General features: G+C 37.1%; 1 protein-coding gene across 1 annotated transcript in view; it reads right to left on the bottom strand.

Moving 5' to 3' along the window:
- Window positions 1-225: 225 nt before the first annotated feature.
- LOC150078051 (neuronal membrane glycoprotein M6-a-like) overlaps window positions 226-18,320 on the bottom strand; it is a 111,432-nt gene continuing 93,337 nt past the window's right edge. The window contains exons 7-8 of the mRNA XM_090384443.1: window positions 16,331-16,396; window positions 226-502 (exon numbers count right to left, since the gene is read on the bottom strand). Coding sequence (XP_090240569.1) covers window positions 374-502; window positions 16,331-16,396 — 195 coding nt within the window. The 3' untranslated portion in view covers window positions 226-373. The remainder of the gene's footprint in view (window positions 503-16,330; window positions 16,397-18,320) is intronic.

Here is an 18,320-nt window from a genome sequence, read left to right on the forward strand (position 1 = left end):
ATCTAATAATCAGTTATCCCTGCTTCCCAAAAAAAATGGAAGTTCGCTTTCTTTATTATAAAGAAGGCCAATAGCTTAGTTTGGAAATAAGGCAAAGAATTTTTTTTTTTTTTTAACCAGCTACATTAGTAGTATTATAAAATTACTGAATTTTGCCATGTAATTAGCCAAGAAATCCTCAAAGAAGAATGAAAGTCCACAAGACCTACACCACATGTGCTGAAATGTTCTAGTATACATATGTTAACTCAAAATAGTTAACATATGTATACTAGATGTAATTAAATCCTATTTAACATTATTTCTTGAAGGATTTTTAATAGTAGTAGGACTTGTGGAGTCTTTCTCCCTTAAAAATTTCTTGGCTCATATCCTAGAAGCGACTTTTAGGAAGAGTGCCCATCTCTGATTCTTGTAGGTATTGCAATTCTTGTAAATCACGTATTTTTTCCTGGTCTTTAATCCGGGCATAGTTAGCAGCAAGGCACATGAGATAATGAAGCTGTAAAATTGAATATTTTTATAAAAAAATATATAATTAACATTCAAATTACAGTTAAAAGAGCTTTCTTTCATATAAAATAAAGTACAGTAACCTCTGAATTTACAAGCACCATGCTTTCCCAAAGTAATTTCTAAGCAAAAGTTCATAAATAAGTGATTGTTCCATAGATATAATGTTTAGAACATAGGAGTATATGTTCTAAAAAATAAAATGTTCAGTCCCAAAATGCATAACAGAAATAGCGATAAGGTTTATGCCCTAACAACAAAATTTAAAACTTTTTTTGAACAATAAGATTTTAAAATAATAATATATTGCAAGATACAACAGCGGTGTAACCACCTTGTTGTATCTTGCAATATATATATATTTTTAAGGAGTCATATATTATTATTTTATTTAAACAATGGTGCCAAAGTCAATTCAATAGCCTGCATAAAGTTACACTGGAAAATGAATTTTTTATGATTTTAACATTGGTTCCTAGTAAAGGTCACCCATTAATAAGACTGCAAGGAGCATTTCACTAGGATGAGCATAAGATTTAATATATACTTTAATATTTTATAGTCCATAAGATTTAACTGAATTTAAGAAATTTGCATTCAGTTTGAAACATTAAATTTTAGACTCTATTTCAATCCTTTCTACTATGAACAAAGTATATATAAACAAACCAAGTAAAACTATATGACATAGAGATGTTAAACTTTCACAGTGTCCTGAGTCATTCTCAAAATAAAACCTAACACTCAGTTACCATACATCTGGTTAACTACATCCAATGAAACATACCTTTCATACTGATACCATATGTCTGATATATGTACTGTCTTCAGTTACATACAGTTTCATGTCTTTGGTGCATTATGGTGTTATTCTAGTAATTGACTACTGTAATTGTAGTCTTCTCTGACCCCTGTGATCATCCCAGAATATAGAAAATTTATTCATTTACTTGTGATGTTGCTTGTTATTTGGTTTTTAGGAGTATTAGCAACTAAGGCCATATTGCTCCGGAGATATGCGGCAGTCATTCCCTGACCTTTCCGCATCCTCCATATTTGGTGGTCACGGGCTCGAACCCCAGTCTAATCAAGAAGCGTGTGCTATGCACTGCTGCTCCTGCCCACCTGGCAACGGAGGTGCCATTTACTTGTGAGAATAGTAGTTAATGTGTGCCTTATAAATTCAAAAATGAAGTGAAACACTTTTGTTTCACTTTCGATATCACTTTGGTAGTCTCAAGCATGCTGTTGTGGTTTTGTGTTCTCAGTTTTTTTTAGTTTTAGTGGAACAATATCTGAAATGTTTTTTGAACTGAAGTGTGGCTCAGATGAGTGAAAAGAGAAAACAAAGTGACAGAACTTGAGCATAGTAGCGTAATGGAAAAAATGGAAAGCTTTAAAATATGGATTGATGAAAAATGTATGAATCAAATCAAATCAAATAAAATTAACTCTGAGAATCTGATAACTTGTGGGAGAAGATTCATTTAATGCAAGCTGGGTCGGTTTCAAAGAAAAACCATGCATGACTGCATAATATAAAACTGAGAGGAGAAGATGAATGCAGATTCTGAAGCAGTCATGGGTTTCCCTAACCTGCTTTCTGAAATTACTGAGGTTCATAATGGTAATCAAAATAGAAAACAAAATAACAGAAAATGAGCATAGTAGCATAATGTAAAAAACAGAAAGAATTTTAAAAATAAGGATTGATGAAAAATGTATGAATCAAAATCAAATAGGTGAAATGGGATTGTTTTGAAAACAATACCCTCATGCATGTACAGTGCAACTGCGGAAGAGAAACTGCCTAGTTTCAAAGATGGAAAGATCATTTGACTTTATGAATAGATGGCAATGTAGATTCATTTAATGCATGCTGTAACTTCAAATTAAAGTCACTTTTAGTGGTAACTTCAAATTAAAGCCACTTTCAGTATATCAGAGTGATACACAGAGAAAGTGTGTCTGCAACCTCCCAATCGACCACAAGCAATATTTGCTTGTGGTCGATTGGGAGGTTGCAGTGGACAAAAGTAGGAAATATTCCAGACAGAGGGAGAAAAGGACAAAATGGTGGAGATTGAAAGAGGAGGGGTTTGAGGAAGGAGTTTAGAGAAAAGGTGCTAAAAGGAATAAAGTTACTGGAAGATGTGCAAGAGTGGTGGAAGTTAAATAGTTGTATCATAAGGAAAGTTGGAGAAGAGTTTTTGGGGGAAATGTCAGGAAAGGAGGTGCTGGAGGGAAAGGAGCCATTTTTTTTTTTTTTTTTTTTTTATGTAAAGCAAAAACAAGAGAGGTATTAGAACCTATAGCACTTAGTACCGTGCTTGGGTTGGAGGCTGAGAAGACGAAAGAAGATATTTGTTGACATTGGACTTGAACTTCTGTAGACTGTAATTTTCAGGAAATACGTATGAAAGAAGGTTGTTCCAGAAAACGGCAGTCAAATGAATAAACGAAGAAGATGAAAAGTTGGTTCTGTGAGTTTGAAGTTGGACAGTAAATGGATGTTGGCTGGTGGCGGCACATGTTCGGACTGTTTTGAAAGAGAGAGAGCAGGAATTATAGAAGCCAATTCAGAAGAACAGTACCCATGGAAGCATTTGTAGAAGAGGCATGCAGCAGAAACAGTACTTCTATGAGACAGCGAGTGGAGAGTGTTAGAGATGAATCATTAATTAACCTAACTATCTTCTTCTGAATGGAATCAAGAAGCCTGAGAGAGGTTTTGGGGGCACCACCCCAGACGTGGGAACAATATTCCATGGCAGGGAGGATTTGCGATTTATACAGAGTGAGCAGCTGTTTGGAAGAAAAGTAACGCTGAGAGTGAAAGAGAAAACCAAGTTTTTTAGATGCAGAGGAAGCAATACAGTAAACCCCCGCTATTCGCGGTATCTGTATTCGCGGTCGCTGATTTAACATAAAATGAAACCTAAAAAAATGTGAATTTTAAAGTGCCATGAACATTTTCCGCCATAAAAAAACATGCGTGGCTAAAATTATCTTTCTCGATCAAAACAGCACTCAGTAGGTGGGGGGAGAGGGGTGACAAAATCGCGATCGTAGATGTTTCTCGCTAATCCTTGTTCAGTATGTGTTATGCACTTGTCATGGAAGGTATGCTTAAAAATTGAATAAATTTATAAATTGATATGCTTACAAAAGTGATAAATCTACCGTTTTGCAGTGTAAAACAGACTTTTTCGAGTGTGTTAACGGAAGAAAGTGACTTTATTGTGGACAAGTTCTTTCGAGTGTGTTAACAGAGGAAAGTGACTTTATTGTGGACAAGTTCTTTCTAACCTGTACAAAAATATGGCTACAAATAACAAGAGAAATGTGAAAATATGAAAGAAGGTGACGAAATTAGTAAATAAAATTGAGTTATTAGACAAAATTTCTAATGGTGAAAGTGTCTCCTCAGTGGCAAAACATTATAAAATCAATGAGTCAACGGTACGATCAATCAAGAAATCAGAAGAAAAAATCCGCCGTAGTGTGCGTGAAAACGCGCTAATTGCTTCAAAAATTTGCTGTGTAACTCGTGATGTTAAATTAGAAAAAATGGAAAAAGCTTTAAATCTGTGGATAGAAGACTGAACTCAAAATAAAATTCCGTTAAGTTCAATCATCATTCGTGAAAAGGCAAAACTCCTTTATCAACACTTTAGCGAAACTGGTGATAGCACTGGCGGGATAAGTTTTTTAGCTAGCAAAGGTGCTGATTTGAAATTTCTAATAAATATTACATTTAATATTAAATTGTTTCTTATTTTCATTTCAATGCCATATGCTTGCATTTAACTTTGTACTGTCTATGTACATAGTCATATTATGACGGTACATATAATACATACATAGACAAAATTTTAGACTAGTTTTTCTTATATATTTCATACTTTGGACCGGAACCCCTTTATTACTATGGGAGCCATAACTCAGTATTCGCGTTTTCTGTATTCGTGGCATTTCTCAGGAACGTAACTACCACGAATAGCGGGGGTTTACTGTATTTGTAATGTAGTAGTAGTGGCATGTGATGCAAGAAAGCAAGTGTATGAGCTTATGCAGCATCAGCCAAAAAAAAAAAAAAAAAAATCACACCATTCCCTCCAAATGCCTGTCCGGTCCCTCCTTAAATTTATTCAATCTATCAACTTCCACAATGACAGATGGAAGTTTGTTCCAGCAATTAACCGCTGGCTAAAGGCAAATTTCCACACATCTATTCTACATCTGTCTTTTCTTAATTTGAATTTATGCCCCCTTAGGTTCGTAATCTGAACAAGTGGAAGGATCCCATCAGAATTCAGCGTGCTCAACCCATTCAAGGTCTTATACACCTCAATCAGATCACCGCGCAGGTGCCTAGTTTCCAGCCACTGCAATTTGCAGAACTTAAGCCTCTCTTGGTAAGAGGATCCCTTCATTCTCCTCACCAATCTTGTTGCCCTTCTCTGTACACGCTCAAGTAAATCTAAATCCTTCCTAAAATTAGGCCTCCAGACCTGTACACAGTACTCAATTACAGTACAGAGATTAGAATTAAGGGTAATCCCCAAAAGAGATATATCATTTTGCCTAGAAATCGGAGTGTCACTAAAGATAAGCATAGGAGCAGAAGAATCCTTTTTGCGAGATATAAGAAAAGACTGAGTTTTAGAAGGGTTAAAATCAACTAAGTTGTCTTTGCCCCACTGAAGAATTACCTGAAGATCGGCATTTAAGGAATTGGTAGCAGATTTTCGAGAAGTTGAAGCTGATTGAACAGGGCAAGGTTTCTCAAAATGGAAAGTGGAATGCAATGTGCTATCATCGGCAAAACTATGGATAGGATTTCCAGTCAATGGAAGAAGGTCATAAATGTACAAGAGGAAAAGAATGGGGGAAAGAAATGAACCTTGGGGGACACCGGCATTAGTGGAGAAGTTAGAACGGAGAGCCATCTACCATCACCCTCAGTGAGCGATCAAAGAGAAAACTGGATAACCAATTATTAAAAACAGTTGGCAAACCATAAGATGGAAGCTTGTTTAGAAGACCTTTATGTCAAACATGATTGAAAGCCTTTGAGATGTCAAGAGCAACTACTTGTGTTTCACCAAACCTTTCCATTGAATCAGTCCATAAATGGATAACATAAGTCAGAATATCACCTGGATCGACACTGACAGAATCCATACTGGCGATCGTTGATCAAACAGAAGGTTTCTAGGTAGTTTAAGAGTTGGCAGTTAATTGATTTCTCCATTACCGTAGAAAGAGTAGAATTAATTGCAATAGAACGATAATTGGATGGGAGGGATTTGTCACCCTTTTTAGGAACTGGCTGGTTATGAGCAAATTTTCAAGCAGAAGGAAAAACACCTTTGGAATAAGAAAGTGAAAAAAGGCGGCAAAGAATAGGAGTAAGTTCAGGAGCACAGGTTTTGAGAACAAGTGGAGAAATACCATCGGGACCTGGAGCTTTCTTAGCATCAAGATTCGTCAATATCCTTTTGATGGAAGACCACAGGAGGCATTGAATGGAGCGTGTTGGGAATGGTGGGAGGTGTGTTACCAAGATCATTAATATATGAGTTAGAAGAAAAATGGATGCTAGCAGGTCAGCTTTATCCTTGGCTGAAGTGACAACAGAACCATCTGGTTTGGACAGAGGTGGGAGCAGAGATAGACAAAAGTTGTGGCCAATAGCTTTGGCAAGGGACTAGAATGCTCGGCTACTATTAGGGCAAGAAGCAAATTTTCTACTCTTAGACTGTTCAAAATCTAGTTTGGACTGATTAATAACTGCTTTACAATTGTTGCGAGCTTTGGTGTAGACAGAAAATGAAACTGAAGAATTGGAAACAAGCCAATTACGATATGCAATGTTCTTCTCTTGAACACCCTTAGCACATTTATTGGAAAACCAGGGTTTAGATAAAGGACAAGATTTTAAAGTGGAGTGTGGGATAAAGGATTCCATTCCTGCAAGAATAATTTCACTGACACGATCTGAGCAAACATTGACATCAGAAGTTTTGAAACAGTAAACTGACCAAGGAAAAGAAGGAAAGAAATCTCGCAGGTCATCCCATTTTGCATTCTTGTAATGCCAAACAACACGAGGTTGGAAATAGCCATGAGATAAAGGCTCCATTGGAGAAGAGACAATCATCAAGTTGTGATCTGAAGTGCCTAAAGGACCTCTCACTTCGACTGTGTACTTAGAAGGGTTGTTTGTGAGAAAAAGATCAAGCGTGTTGGCTTGCAAACACCGTTTTAGAGCTGTACCCTCGAAATGTAAGGAATATTGGATCTCCCCACGATGTTCATCATAACCTCAAAAATCATTAATCATACTGCATGATGGAAGTGATAGGGAAGGGTTGACCGGAACTTAGCTCTAGAGACTAAACATGGGTTCCACCACTTCAAGCCTCCAATAAGCAAAGTGGTGGTATTGGTGGTGGAATGAGGAAGTGCAAGTGGTGATAAAACAAAAGAAGGAGATGAAGAAAAGGTGGGATTTAACAGGTAGCCAGGAAGATAAAGAAGCATATAAATTAGCAAATAAGGAGGCAAAAAGGGCTGTGGCAATAGAAAAGGTGAGGGCAGTGGACGAGGCCTATGGGGAACTGGAAAGGAAAGATGGAGATGGGCAATTGATTAGAATAGCCAAAGCGAGAGACAAGACATCAAAGGACTTCTCATCAATAAAACAGATAAAAGATGAGAGGGGAGTAGTTATACAGGACCAGGAGAAGGTTAAGGAAAGGTGGAAAGACTATTTTAAGAAGTTATTAAATGAGGAAAACCCAAGAGCATTATGCGAGGATGGAGAGACGAATGAAAGAGTAGTGGAAGGCATAAGCAGGAAAGAAGTGGAAAGCGCACTCAGAAAAATGGAGGGGAAAAGCAGTAGGTGTTGATCAGATACCAGTAGAGGTATGGAGAAGTCTGGGCGAAGAAGGGATTGATATCCTATGGGACTTTATGGAAAAACTGTGGAAGCAGGAGAAGATACCCGATGAGTGGAGGGAAAGTATACTTGTGCCAATCTATAAAGGAAAGGGTGATGTGCAGGAATATGGGAACTACAGGGGAATAAAGTTAATGTCTCATTCGATGAAGGTCTGGGAAAGAATTGTGGAAGGAAGGATAAGGCAGGAGATGGAAATAGGAGAGGAACAGTTGGGTTTCATGCCGGGAAGAGGAACAACAGATGAGGCCTTTGCTTTAAGGCAGGTGATGAAAAGACACAGGGAGATGCAAGTAGAGTTGCACATGGTGTTCATAGACCTGGAAAAAGCATATGATAGAGTGCCCAGACAAGAGGTATGGAGATGCATGAGGGAGAAGGGTGCATCAGAAAAAGTACGTAAGGCTTGTGAAGGAAATGTATGAGGGACAAGTGACTCAGGTTAAGAGTAGTGTAGATATGACTGAGAGGTTCTCTGTATAAATTGGACTGCACCAGGGATCAGCTCTTAGCCCATATCTGTTTGATTTGGTAATGGATGTGTTAGTGAGAAAAGTGAAGAGCAGAGCACCATGAAGTATGCTGTTCACGGATGATATTGTACTGTGCGAACCATCCCAAAGAAAGGTAGTGAAGAAATTGGAGGAATGGAGGAAAGCGTTGGAAGAGAGAGGCATGAGGATAAGTAGAACAAAGACAGAATATATGGTATTGAATGGAGAAGGTGAGAGTTCTATAAAATTGTAGGAGGAAAAGCTACCATCAGTTTCAAAATTTAAGTATCTGGGATCGAACGCTGAGAGGGATGGAGGATTGAGTGCAGAAATACAGCATAGAGTGCAATGTGGATGGTTGAACAGGAGAAAGATGAGTAGGGTGCTGTGTGATAAGAAAGTAAATTGTAGAATGAAGGGAAGAGTGTATAAAACTGTGGTTAGACCCACATTGGTGTACAGTGCTGAGATATGGGCAATTACAAGGGGCCAGGAGAAGAAGATGGAAGTGGCGGAGATGAGGATGCTAAGAAGGACAGGATAAGAAATGACTACATCAGAGGTACGATTAAGGTGGGCCTCTGAGTAAAAAAATGCAGGAATCTAGGTTGAGGTGGCTTGGACATGTGGAAAGAAGAAGTGAGGAGTACGTGGGGAAGAGGTGTGAAAAGTTGGAGGTGACAGGGAAGAGGAAGAGGGGGAGACCTAAGCTGAGATGGAAGGACAAGGTGGCAGAGGATTTAAAAGAGAGAGGATGGAGAAGAGAGGAAGCCCAGGATAGGGAGGAATGGAGGAAAAGAATTAAGGACGGAAATGCCAACCCTATATAAACGTGGCAAGAAGGCGAAGATAAAGAAGAAGAAGAAGAAGAAGAAGAGTGGAAATCTATGGACTTATAAAAATTTTTCACAGTCTTCACTGCCAGTAATTTAGAAATTAAATAAGAAAGCAAGGTAACTGCAATGCCTTTCCAGGATTCATTTCTGCACTGTTTTGAACCAGAAGTGGGAAAATATTTGTTTGAAAAGAACAAGCCATTTAAGGCATTGTTAATCCTCAACAATGCTCCTAGCCATCCTTCTCATATCATGAATTCTCACTCTCAAATTAATATCCCTTCTCCCAAACACCATTTCCCTACTTCAGCCAAGATCAAGGGGTCATTTTCACCTTCAAGCAGTATTATTTGAAAAGAACCACAGAGCAGACTATTGCCACTATTGACGGGAAGGAAGCAACACCCCTCATGCAGTTTTAGAAGGGTGCAAGCTGGAAAGATATCAAGCAATCTATTATGATGAGTTGGAGAATGCTATTCTTACACTTTGTCTGTAACTATGCAGATTTAAAAGAAATGCAAGCAAATGTCACAGAGAAAATTTTAGAAACGGTGAAGCACCTTAATCTAGAAGTGGATGCTGAAAATGTGGAGTTGCTGGAGTCGCATAGAGAAACCCTCATGACCAATGAATTAACTGATTTACATGCACAAATGATTGGAGAAAGGGATGATAGCAATGGTGAAATCTCCAGTATTCCTACAAAGAGGAATACCTGAACCTTAAAGGTTTAAGAGAAATCATAATGAAGTTGGAAGAGACAATAGGAGTCAGAGGATTCTAATACAAATGTTGAAAGCAGTAATGTTGCCAGAGGACTTCGAGATGCCATCATTTGTTATAACATTATGACAAAAAGAAGGTAACTCATAGCTTTCTTTGAATGAATTTTTCAAACAGGATTAGTTTATCAGATATGTACAGAAAAATGTGCAATAAATTCCCAAAAAAGTCACTACAGATACAATCATCTGAACTCTTTATTCCTAAAAACATAATGCTGGCTCACATAACACATGATTTTTAATCAAAATTCTTTGGGCCTATATTCATCAATGAACAAAGTAATGATGACATGCAAAAGAAAAGTGCAGCATGTGCAAAGTTACTTGAGGTTTCTATGTTGTTCAACGTGGAAAGATTGGCTGTTCAGATGAATATGCAATTTACAGAAGTGTGCCCAAAACAAGAATGTTTATTTCTGGAGTAAAAATAACCCACATAACTGTGAAGACTCAGAATGCAATCGAACACAGTATCATCTTGGCACAGTGTTCAGTAAGCATTTGGTGGCCATTTTTCAAAGTTCCATTAATCAGCATTCACGCCTAGCCATGTTGAAGGAGTGGTTTGTTCCAGGGCTCCAAAGACAATTTTCTAGCAGACACTGGTTCTAACAATATGGAATCCATGTCCACTATGCCAGTGGTTCCCAAACTGTATGCCACAGGATATTTTAAAATTTCGAAGGAAACACAGTGGTTGTTTGGTCCTAACTACTTAATAAACAGAACTGTTACTAAGTTCAGATGAATATGCAAGTTCAATAGCAAAGCTTAATTAAGATATTCTATAATATACCTAATTGACGGAACTGTTATTTATTTCTTTTGGCCTAGGGGCACCGTAAAAAAATTACCGAGACACTAAGGGTGCCGTGAACTGAGAAAGTTTGGGAACCTCTGCACTATGCCATCAGTATCAGGAAATTCTTACATAACATGTCTGGGGAAGAGGATCAACACATTTGGAAGCACCAACTGACAGGCCTCTCAGAGGTCCTGATTTCTCCTCCTGTAATAACATACTCTGAGACATTATTAAGAACTGTTTATTATTATTAGCTACATGGTGCAAGGAAGCCTAAGGCTTATGCTGCACCAGCCAAAAAAAAAAAAAAAAAAATTCCCGAGTTACCCTGAGAGAGAGAGAGAGAGAGAGAGAGAGAGAGAGAGAGAGAGAAATAAAAGGGAATCACCAAGAAAGAGAAGAATGATGATATTCAGCTTAGTACCCTGGGTGTGCCAAGCCCATACTCACCAGATGTGAGTACCTGGTTTATCCAAAGAAAGATAGATATCATACAATGAAAGGTACCAGTTTAAAGAGACCATGAGGGTTGCATTTACACAAATCAATCAACAAGACCATGCTGAGCAAATTATACCAAGAAATGGTGTCCAAACACTTTTCACCACAAAATGATGGTTGCCCTATTGACCTAAATCATCAAGGATTCAAAAGTTCAATATGGCAACCATCATCATTTTTGTGGTGCAAAACAAAACCCCTCTCCACAAATGATATGTAATAAAGCACTTATATGTACACCTTGTTCCTGGGGCAGTATTTTACACTGAGAATGGCCACTTTATTAGGCACAGCTACCTAACAGCAAGTAGGTCTCCCTTTAGCCTGCAGACCAGACTGAATTTGTTGCATGGACTCAATGAGGTGGAAAAACATACCACAGGGTGCTGATCCATGTTGATTCAATTTCTTTACACAGTTATTGCAAATGGACAGTTGCAGATCTCTGCTCCAAAGGGCTCATCCCACAGGTACTCAATTGGATTGTGATCTGGTGATTAGGGAGTCTACCCTAGGCTGAATTCACTCTCATGTTCCTGGAATTCTGTACAATTTTTACCTTGTGACATGGTGCATTATCCAGTTAGAAGAAACCATTCATAAATGGATATATGCAGCTACAAAGGGATGTGCCTGGTCGAAAACAATTTCCAATCTATGGCATCCAAACATTGCTTCACTGGTATTGGGAGGAGGAGGGGGGGACAATGCACACTATGAAAACACTTCCCACACCATTATATTAACGCCACTAGCCTGTATTTTTGACACTTGTCAGGATGGGTCTATAAACTAACTTATGCTGTTTTTTCTGTATTCTTAGTCGATCCATCAATGTGAAACAGGAACTGGGATTTGTTGACCAGAAACATTTTTTCCAATCCCCCACCGTTCGGTGTTAGTGTTACTTAGCATAATGCCACTATAACTTCTTGTTTGCTGAGAGGAATAGAATTCAGTTTGGTCATCAGCTGTGATACCTCATCTGAGACAAGGTACGATGAATGAGTTGTGCATTCTGAAATGCCTCTTTGGTTACCGCCATTATTTGTACACTATTATTAAAAGTAGACTATTATTTGACTGACTGTAGCCTTTCTGTTGCCTTGCACACTTTTATTAGCCTCTGTTGGCCTCTTGCATCAACAAATTGTTTCTAACCACATAACTGCCATTGGCTGGATGCTATTTGGTCACTGACCAATCTCGATACACCAAAGACACAGTCATATATGAAACTCCAAGCAGGGGTACAGTTTCCAAGGTACTCAAACTGGCATGTTTGGCACTGACTATCATGCCATGTTCAAAGTCACTTAAATCTTTCTTACCAATCCTCACACTGAATCTCATACATACAGCATTCCTATATATTGCTCCGGGGGTATGCGGTGGTCATTCCCTGACCTTTCCACATCCTCCGTATTTGGTGGGCACGGGCTCGAACCCCAGTCTAATCAAGAAGCATGTGCTACGCACTGCTGCTCCTGCCCACCTGGCTACGGAGGCACCCCCGTTGGTACATATGTTAAAGGAAGACGACAAAGAGAAGCATTTCCAATTTTGTTGTGAACTGCAAGGACTGACAGAAGAACATGACGACTTCTTTAATCGCGTAGTGTTTAGCGATGAGGCCACATTTCACACCAATGGGAAGGTCAACCAACACAATTGTCAAATCTGGAGTACCCAGAAACCTGAAGAGATAATTGAATTTGAGCGTGATTCACCGAAGGCAAATGTATTCTGCACCTTGTCATGCCAAAAACTGTACGGACCTTTCTTCTTTGCCGAGGGCACTGTAACTTTGCTATCCTACCTCGATATGCATCAGCAATGGTTGATGCCTAAGTTCAAGGAGATAGTGATGACTATTTACCAGCAAGACGGGGCCCCTCCCCACTTCCATAGTGACATTTGGGCCTACCTTAATGCCAAGCTACACAAGCACTGGATCAGAAATGCTAAAGAAAGGGAAAAATGTTTCTTGAAATGGCCGCCAAGATCACCAGACTTAACTCTGTGTGATTTCTTCTTGTGGGGCTACATAAAGGATTGTGTTTATGTACCACCTTTGCCACATGACGTCCAGGAACTAAAGCAGAGAATTGAAGAAGCTACCACCACGGTCACACAGGATATGCTGGACAAGGTATGTCAAGAGTTTGATTACCGTGTGGATATTTGCCGTGTCGCACATGGTTCCCACATTGAATTGCTGTGATGTGATGTAAAAAAAACTTTGACATTTTCTCTTTCACAAGGTATGTATATGATACTGATATCTGTCCTAGTATTTGTGCAATAAATCACTGAAAGTGTTCCCACCATTTATAAACACCCTGTATATATTTATATTAATTATAATTATTATTATATTTATTGGAAATATTCCTAAAAAATGCATATACAATCAGTTCTGCTATAACGCATATTTTTGCAACGCATATTTGCTCTAACGTGACTGATATATTAGGGAACAATGCGAGTATAACGAGATTTTTGGATTGCTCATGCGTGATTTTGTCTGTGAGTAACACCAGATGAACACAAAACCCAGCACCAAGCTGAACGTAGCAACCTGCGCAGCAATACATACAAGTTTACGAAGCTTAAAAAATGTCAAACATCAAATGTGTGAGAGTTATATTTCCCATTTAATGTAGTTGTATTGGTCAGTGACACACTGTTGTAATTCTCTGTATTCACAAGAGAACACATGATATTGTAAGCCGACTCATGTTTACAGGAGTTCGCATTTTTCTGTTCAAACAGAAATTTCATGAGGCATGATAGCATGAGCATAGAAGCGCATTCCTGGAAGTTACTACCATAAAACAATAAAAACAATTTGCAGTTTTCAGTTTATTGGGCTTCTCAGTTAGTGCAATCTAATTATAAACAGGTAGTAAACCATCTTACTGCATTTGCGATAATACTAATAGCTGGAATTGTGTGGGTTTTTATAGTATTATGGCAAATGTATTTCCCCTTCCATGAAGCCTTCAATCATAAAAAAACATAAATTTTCAGAATCTTCTCTTTATTCCTGTTTTTTTTTAATCTTCATAAACTTGTCTCACTTGTGCAATTTGTGCATCCCATGTTTGTCGTTATTGGTTGCTTATCTTTTTTACTGTTTTAAATTTTACAATCCAAAAAAAAAACGTCAGTGAACAGAAATATCAACCAAGCAAACTTCATATCTTGTCTAGGTAAAGTGCTATATTTACTGTAATATTTATATATTTATTAGAAATTTTAAGATGTTTAAACTTGTGTTAGCAATTTGATTGGGTTTCTAACTTTGTTTAGCATTTTACTTACCAGACTGAACATTTTTTGAGTGCTCTGCCCCATCCCAATTTTTCCATGAGCCCTGTTGTTTTTAATGTGTGAAATACCATTACACGGAGATTTTTAAGAACACACGTACCGCATTATAGCAGAACTGACTGTACAGAGAACTCTAAAGCTATTACACATATTAATAACAAGAAATAGGGGACCCTTCCCAAAAGGTATCAAGTGTGGAGGGGTTCCTAAGGACAAAGATAGTTCTTAAGTGTCCAGGATGCTTTTATTCGTCTGCCAATAATGTGTCTTCAAATGTTTCACTGTTGTCACCAACTTCTAAGTTTACAGCAAATTGTTCCATCTGTTAATTTAGCATTTCAGCTATTATGGGAAATGTGGTTCTCACACATTTCCATTTATTTTAGCAATGATATGTTCTAATACTTTCTCCCATATTGCTTTTATAGAACTCTTTGAAAAGTGGAATTGTGATTTGCTGTTAACATCACCTTTTGCTTTGGCCAATATCAGCTTGACTGGATTTAAATCAGAGTGGTAAGAGGCACGGGAAATAGATGTAACAATTTATGTCCATGTACTATTGCTGCTAACTTGTTAGTTATGTAACATTTTTTGGGCTTAAAATGATGCACAAATAATTCTGCCTTTTACATATCAGGCTTAAAATTTATAAGCCAGTCTTTCACAAGTCAGTTTTTAATTTCAGCCTTTCTCCAATTTGTTAATGGAGGCTTTTTAACAAGCACTTAATTATATGGAGAATTAACCAACATTATAATTTAATTATGGGACAAAATAAATAACAATTGAATTTTGAACACCTTCAGAAATTTTCAGCATTCATCTCATCATGATAGTCCCCTCTTGATACATTCAAACTGAAAATATATATCTAGAGTCAATATTTTACATGCTATGCTATCTTTATCATCAAAATCAACTGCGTCAAATTTCTTATAAGGAAGAAAAAAGCATTGGCATTTCCATTTTTGAATACTTTTTTGTGAACATCATCTAGTTGACATTTGTATGCATTCCTTCTTTTCTCCTTGGTTATCAACAGAATGTCATTGAAATTGTCTTGTTTCCAAATTTGACACCATATTCCAAACGACACTGAGGTTTCTTTGCACTGTGTGTGCAAAGAAACTCTGTAGCTGAGTAGTCACTGCAAGGGCGCATAAATACATATGCTTTGAGTGACCATGGTTCAAGCCTGTGTGACTATTAAATATGATGCTGTTTTCTTGCATTTCTCTCTGTCTTGTGAATTCCTCTGAAAATTTATTTACATTTTTTATTTTGCGAATTTGACTTTTTAGAACTTTGCCTTTTTCCAGTGTTTATTACTGCTTCAGACGAGAGGAATATGAAAAACAAAGATATCAATATTTTCAAGAAATATACACATATATTTTGTAGGACTGCAGGTTCATCAATACTATGCAAGACATGTAGTATGTGTGCAGGCCCACCAAATCACAAGTAGGCATATGCATTCTGACTTTTGTATTTCAGTATTAAATTAAGAAATATTATTTGCAATTTTTTATCATATATATCAATATTAATTTACTTTTGAAATATGAAGAAGTGAAGCAATCCATCAGCATTGCTTTCTCTACATCTGTCCTTCCAATCATTTATAGTTTTCCATTAAATAGAAACCTTAACCCTCAGGCTATGGCTAGGCATTTTATAAAAGGGACTATATGTGACCTTTTTGTAGAGAAATCCAGTAAAATGAACTTATCTTTAATCTATTTTTCCGAGTACCAAGTTAAAATGGAAGGACTACTCTACAATATGTCAAAAAATCCTCATTCTCCTCATTCCCCAATTTAATTTTCAACATTAATGAAGTCTCTCATTTAGTATATTCACGGATGAAAAATAGGAATAAAAAAAACACACCCAATAAAAAAGCAATTGGAATTGTAATACAAAAAACTAAAATGATGGTGAAACAATATTAAAAATACCCAAAATAATTACCAAATCAGTTACTGAGGGAAACATTGCAATTTTAAAGTAGAAAAATATACTTATTCAGATTACTAAAATTCATACTGTTGAAATTGAAAATGTTTACTGGTTTTACTCACCAATCCAATAATAACTAAGAATGATGCTATCAGCGACAAGATGAACATTATTTCTGCAGACTCCACCTGTGGACAAATGAGAAATTAATAACTCAAAACAACACTTAAATTTGACACATTCCTGTGTAAAATTTAAGTGAAAATTGCTGAAGTTGATTTTGAATAAGATTTAACTTGGATTAAAGTGAAGGAAGTTGTGCAGATTCACATTACGTATAACACATTCACTAAAAAAAAAAAAAAAAAAAAAAAAAACAGGCCATGCAAGCTATAACAAGCAAACATTTGCAAACTTTTTAGAAAACCATATGCCGTTTCCACTAAGAGAAAATCCTTTGAGAGCATCTGTCACTATCACAATGCTATCTGGGTACTGTAAAGTTGATAGGGCTCGTGTTTTCTGCCTATTGTTGATACAGCCTGTTGTCATTAACTTCTGATGGCAATTTTTTAATTGATTTTGTGTCTGATGTTGCATGAATGCCATGTTTGGCTCTCCGCCACCTTTGAACTCTTATAATGGATCCCCAAACAATGCAGTGGAATGTGATTTAAGCCCTCCCTTGCACACTCAAAACTAGCGGCATGATTTAACTGTAAAAGAAACTAACATTAACTTTCTAAACTTCAAAGAACAATTAATCATTTAATGTTGATGTCATCAAAATTGATTAATACAGAAGCTACAATAATTCGAAAATGGAGAATAACTTATCAGACTTCCCATATATACATACTACGGAACTGAACTACCTGCATGGTTAGTCTTGCATATCAAATATTCCACACCATGAAAGACTTTAATAAGCAACATCCTAGGAATCAAGAAACATACTCATTCAGATACATTAAAAAATATTAGCATCAACCTTGATGAGATGCCATCTACCAGAGAGAGAGACACACAAAACCTCAATCTTATCTTCTATTATATTATATCCCTGGCTTCTCATGAGCTTTAACAAAATTCAGAGTTTTATCTAATCACAATTATCTCTGTTCTAAAGACCCAGTGAGCTTGGATGAACCTCCATCTCTTTTTTCTCCATAAAATTCATTAAAAAAAGATATTATTCTGGCCATCATCTGCCCAGCTACCAGATTAATCATTCCATTTTCTAGTGAGAACTTAGAAAGTGATCCAATGGTCAAAATCGTTGCTTTCCTCAGAGTTTAAATCTTCCTCTTCAGAAGTCCTGAGGGTGAAAGTGACCCCATCACTTTTCAGACCCATGCAAAAAAAAAAAAAAAAAAATGTTCAATCACATGGATGATGTCTACCTTTCAATTATAATATGAAGTTTCAATTAACAACAACAAAGATTTTTTTATACTAAATAGTGTACAAATGTGGTGTGTCAAGTATCAAGAGCTGCACAAGCCTCTCAATGCTATTATGAAGAGCAGTGTGTAGGGGGACAGAAGGAAAGTCTGTACTATACAGTGGCAAACAAAAAACTGCATCACTTGTGAATTTTGCAAATAATGTGTTTTGCACTGCATTGTAGGTTGCAGAAATGTTTGAAATGCATTTGTCAGATGGCATATATATCTCTGTGAATGAAATCCAATAAAAAGACTCCACCTGATATACCTAATTGCCATAAATATCTTCCCAAAATGCAATTTCATGGTACCATACCCTTACAATGCTCTCCTGCAGCTGAATCTTACTTTATTCTGAGCAATTTTAGACGACATTATGCACCAGCAATTTTCAATAGGGTTCAAATCTGAACTGTTGCTGGGCCAGTCCAACACTGCAATGCCAACATTTCTGAGGTATGATTGCACCTTAAGGGAGAAAAATGAGGGAAAACATTGGTGTAAGCATGTTTGAAGTCTTGTGAGACAAGAAGACAAACTCATTATTAAATCTAAATAGCATAAAACTTACCAATTTTTCTGTGTGCAAGGTGCTGTCTTGTTGAAAAATGCAGTTTTGGATGTTTGTGTGGTGATCCCTAATAACGGGTTTCAAGCACTCCTC

Source organism: Mastigoproctus giganteus, chromosome 11, assembly GCF_048544385.1.
Source record: "Mastigoproctus giganteus isolate SK-2022 chromosome 11, ASM4854438v1, whole genome shotgun sequence".
Classification (NCBI taxonomy): Eukaryota; Metazoa; Arthropoda; class Arachnida; order Uropygi; family Thelyphonidae; genus Mastigoproctus; species Mastigoproctus giganteus.